The following is a 5,104-nucleotide window of genomic DNA, read 5'->3' as shown; positions in this document are numbered from 1 at the left end:
CAATTCAGGGGAGTCGATTAAAATCATTTCAGGGGTGTCAACTAAAATAATTTCAGGGTATTGTACACCTTTCATTTTAATGCCAATTTACTTAAACCTTATTCAAAAAATTATGAAAAAATATATAAAAAATAAACTTACGTAGAGAGAGCGCTTCAAAAATCCTGGTACTAGACGCACAAAGAACAACAATAGAGTTACGTTCCCCGGTTCTGGCACCCCCTTATATAGCACCGAGGTGAAGATAGTAAGCTTATCTCTTATTCCCAAAGAACTTGTTCAGTTCTCGAGAATATATTAGTGTTAGGCTAAAATTTATGCTTATTTACGCAAAATATTCCATTTAACTTCATTTCCGATATGGACACTGAAGTACAAACATCGGCCATAAACGCCGTCCTGAAACAACCTTCTAAAATTATAGCCGTAGTGATAATTTTAATTACAATTTTCTTATTTGAGTTCATTTTGTGGTATTTTGAAAACGTTTCTACCGCAAAATTGTAGTTCACAAAATGGTACTAATAGTATACTAATTGAATGTAAATTTCTATTAATTACATTGTTTTCTAGGCTATGATTGCATCAAAAGCTCTCGAGAGGAATCTACATTGGGTTTTTTTTCTCAAGTGGATTAATATGTGACGTCAATGGGAATAATTAGATGCAGTTTCGAGCACGAGACGGTTTAATTTCGAGTGTCTAGAACTGTTATCTCAGAGAGACAGCCGATAGAATTTGAGGGTTATTTGAAGTTTAGATAACGTGATGAATTAATCTCAACAAGATAGGAACTGATTAATCTCCTACGCGTCATTTCTCTCCGAGACGCTGAACTGAAAAGAAGTGCATCCGCTTTGCTCCCGTCATCTACCGTAAACATGGAAAAACGATCTATTGGTAAGCATTATTTTATTAATACTATTACTATTTCAATAGACAAAGGCTTAACATTTTCATTTTCCATAGCCGAGACGCATACGGTATCCAAACGCAGGGCCCAAGAAAGACGTATCAACATAAAAATCACGTTAGGAGGATCAGTCTACATTTCTTTTGGTTTCGATGGATCAAAGTTACAAGTTCTCTTCTTCAAAAAATCGAACGAAAATATTCTGTTCCTGACCTCCGAAGCTTTCACCAATCTACTCTCTCTTTGGGGAGAACTTTTCGCCACTACGCAAACCGGAGCATCGTCTCTAACCCACAACATCATCGACTATCACGGCAACAACGTATCCGTCGTCGCCACGACCAACAACATCAAATTGAACTCAGCCTACGGTCATGTTCTGGATCTGGGAGCTCGCGAAATCGGTGAGTTCAAAAAAAAATTGATTTTATTCGGTTTCAAATAAATCTTTTAAACGAACATAAAAATGTTATCGAATGCATGTACTTAGCTATTGTTAAAAACCTTAAAAAAATTCACGAATTATTATATGGTAAACCTTTCGAGGGTTTATTTTTGTACCCAGATCAATTTAATTCGTACAATAAAGTAAAATCTTATTTTGGCTGTTTTAAATCACCCTCTGAAGTACTACAAGATTTTACTAATTTACTCGTAGATAATCAATTAACCTGTAAACTTAGCTACTTTAATTTGTTTTCATTGTGTAATGTACAAGATAACCATTTAATGGAATATCTGATAGTACCTACTAACATGTAAACAAAAAAGTTCTAAAATAAAAAATTAAATGTAAATAACTTGTTTTTATTGCCTAGAGATTAGAAATTAAGGGGTTCGGAAGCGATAGTGGAAATTATGGTTAACGCGGTGGGGCTAAGAGTAGAGAGGGGGGAAATTACATCCTCCAGAAATCTGCACGAGGAAAAATCTTGGCGATTATATTTCGGCGAATGGGGAGAGGAAGCAGAGAGAGAAAATCTTGCTGTTACCGTTGGGGGATTGTGATAACTCGGAGGGAAGCAGAGAGAAAATCTTGCGATTACCATTGGGGGATTGGGGGGAAAGCAGAGAGAGAGAAAATCTTGTTGTTACCGTTGGGGGATTGTGATAACTCGGAGGGAAGCAGAGAGAAAATCTTGCTGTTACCCTTGGGGGATTGGGGAAAAGCAGAGAGAGAGAGAAAATCTTGTTGTTACCGTTGGGGGATTGTGATAACTCGGAGGGAAGCAGAGAGAAAATCTTGCTGTTACCCTTGGGGGATTGGGGAAAAGCAGAGAGAGAGAGAAAATCTTGTTGTTACCGCTGGGGGATTAGGGGATGAAAGGGGGAGAGCAGAGATAGAGAAAATCTTGTTGTTACCGCTGGGGGATTAGGGGATGAAAGGGGGGAGAGCAGAGAGAGAGAAAATCTTGCTGTTACCCTTGGGGGATTGGGGAAAAGCAGAGAGAGAGAAAATCTTGTTGTTACCGCTGGGGGATTAGGGTATGAAAGGGGGGAGAGCAGAGAGAGAGAAAATCTTGCTGTTACCCTTGTGGGATTGTGATAAGATATCAGATTCATTATCTCAATCCCCCAGGGGTATTCCTTCTCTCTGACGAGACGTTCAACGTCTGGAGTCGTATGCCTTATTGGTACAACTCCAGTCATTTGGCGAGCAGGAAGCAACAATCCGTTGCCCTATCAACCACGGAGGCCGAGCTGGTAGCTGCCACCGAAGCAGTGAAGGATGTCGTCTGGATTGAACGGGTTAAGTCATTGCTGGGGGTCGTAGACGAGAATGTCCCGACACTACGAGTCGACAACGCAGGAGCCATCAGACTCATAAAAAATCAAGAGTGCCATCGCCGAACGAAACATATTAGTATTCGTCAATACTATGTTCATGAACTGGTTGAAGAGGGCATCATCAACGTCATGTATGTCTCAAGTGAAGAACAACTAGCGGACATATTCACCAGGTCTCTGTCCGCAGAAGTCTTCATTCGTCTTCGTCAAAAACTCAACCTACTTTACCATGAAAAAGTCTTCATCGAGGGCGAGTGTTGAAGATAAGAATTGTTATCGGCTTTTTCTCGTTTCGTATTTTTAACAGGTTAAAATGTTAAATGTAAATAAGATATTCTTTTTTAATAATTGCTAATCTTGTTTACTATTTTTTAACCTAATATATATATATCCGCTCAACATCGTTTATAGTCACATTATATTCTGTCATTCCATCTTGTACAGTATTCATTATTAATATGTTTTAATTAATAAACGCGCGCGTTTGTTATTTTAATTAATGTATTATAACTTCTTATTAGTTCGTCAGTTTAGTGTAGTGTAGGCTTTGCTGTATTCATTGGTGTTTAAAAACTCCAATAGTATCATTTATTTCTAGCAAAGCGAGCCCATTCTCGACATAAAAAACGATTATCCCATGTTCCTACAACCATCCTGCAGACGCTTCTGCTACTTAATAATCGGTTAACTTTCCTAAAACAAACCATCTCAATTGAGTGTTATTAGTTCATTTATAATTAATGGTGTTTTTTGTTCGGAAAAGTGATTTTTTATAAAAAATACTTAAGGTAGAAATTTAAAATATTATTGGTTAAGTTAATACACGAGGGAACATTGATTGGTGAAGTTTCATAGTTTTATGGCCATATTTTCACACTTTAAGGAGCTCGATCACTTTTGACGATTGATAATTGGTGGAGCATCAGATAACCTTTGGGTCGATGTCTCCAAAAATTGACAAGTTGGACAAGCCAAAATAAACTTGTTTGATTCAAGTATCATGGGAATCAACGTAAACCTACAATTAAGGAATACCTGTACTAGTTAAAATAAAATATAAGTGCCACTTACGCAGAATAGTTTGGACGTTCAAAAACAGTATTCTTGTTTTATTAAATATAATAATTTAATTTCAAACACGCTAAATAATGGCTATCTAAGTGGGTTCAATTATGCCCCCATCGGCTGAAACGCAAGCTTGATCTCGGACAACCATATCATCAAATTTACGGTCTATAATTTCTGGTTAAATTACGCGAAAAAGTAGAAAAGTCGATAATAAAAAATATCACACTATTTGGCTTTCCGTTGCTTCGCAACGCGATTTGAAATTTTTTATGTTAAGGGAAAGCTTCTCTTTTGGTTTTAGAAAGTCAGAAGCAAGATTCCCTACGTGATATTGATAAGCTCGGAATAGGGAGAACCGGTCTACTGCTTGGAATTTCTGGCTATTTTATTTCCATTTTTATTTGATTTTTACTCAAAGACCTTTTTGATCCGAGTTCTGCATTTTAATTTTTTCGTCGAAGATCAATCGGTACGAGTATTTCTTAAAATTTATCTCAACTTTAAATTTGTTAGGGTTTAGTTTTTGCCCCTTTTCATTCTGGACTTTTCTACTATTTCTTGTAATTTAACTGCATTTTAGTCCATAGGTGGTTTTTATTAACTCTCTCATTTCTGGTGTTACTTCTTGACAATCAATTTCTAATACCCTGGTGAAGTTTGGTTCGCGTTTCATATGGAGTTGCATAAACCCTTTCTTTGAAAAATCCGCACAGAAAAAGTCTAGCGGTCAGTTCAGGAGACCATGATGGTCAAAGAACTAGACCACTTCCTCCGATCCATCTGCGAGAAACCTCGTTTAGTTAATCAGTCACCTCTCTGTGATAATTTGGTGGGGGGCCATCTGGTGGAAACCAAATTCAGCGTCTTTCAGCAAAAGGAAGATCGTCGATTGTATCTGTGAAAAACGCAAATAGTTCTGGCCATTGAGATTTCGAGGCGAGAACACTTCCAACCCAAACTTTAATGTTCTAGAACTGAACTTTGTTATGATTTTCGTATGCCCAATGAAGGATTTCGTCCTATCCTAAATGATTATTTGGACGACGTAGAGTTTATTTTGGCTGGCCCAACTCGTCAATCGTTCAAGTCGTGTTATTCAGTGAAAAATAGGTCTATTTCCATCGAACGCTCGCTAATCGTAGGTTTCAGAAAATAATCAATGGCCAAAACTGATCTAGCACCAAGTGGTCCAAAAATAATATTTCTTAGAGTATGAAAATATTTTCAGAAAACAATGAAATTTCACTAATTAATGACTGCCGGTGTATTAACTTAACCAAAATTTTTTCAAATTTGAACCTTAAGTAGTTTTGGTAAAAATTATCTTATCCCAGC

At 37.2% G+C, this 5,104-nt stretch overlaps 1 protein-coding gene across 1 annotated transcript; it reads left to right on the top strand.

Annotated features, from left to right (window-relative positions):
* The first annotated feature begins 825 nt into the window (after nt 1–825).
* On the top strand, nt 826–1,579 carry LOC149955602 (uncharacterized). Its single transcript, XM_090164567.1, has 2 exons — nt 826–900; nt 970–1,579. Exons 1-2 carry the CDS (start codon nt 882–884, stop codon nt 1,356–1,358), a joined length of 408 nt encoding a protein of 135 aa, XP_090020693.1. The 5' UTR covers nt 826–881; the 3' UTR covers nt 1,359–1,579.
* Nucleotides 1,580–5,104: the final 3,525 nt, after the last annotated feature.

The sequence above is a fragment of the Leiobunum rupestre genome, chromosome 2 (assembly GCF_980474605.1).
Source record: "Leiobunum rupestre chromosome 2, qqLeiRupe1.1.hap1, whole genome shotgun sequence".
NCBI classification, from domain to species: Eukaryota; Metazoa; Arthropoda; class Arachnida; order Opiliones; family Sclerosomatidae; genus Leiobunum; species Leiobunum rupestre.
This window is presented reverse-complemented; position numbering and strand designations above follow the sequence as displayed.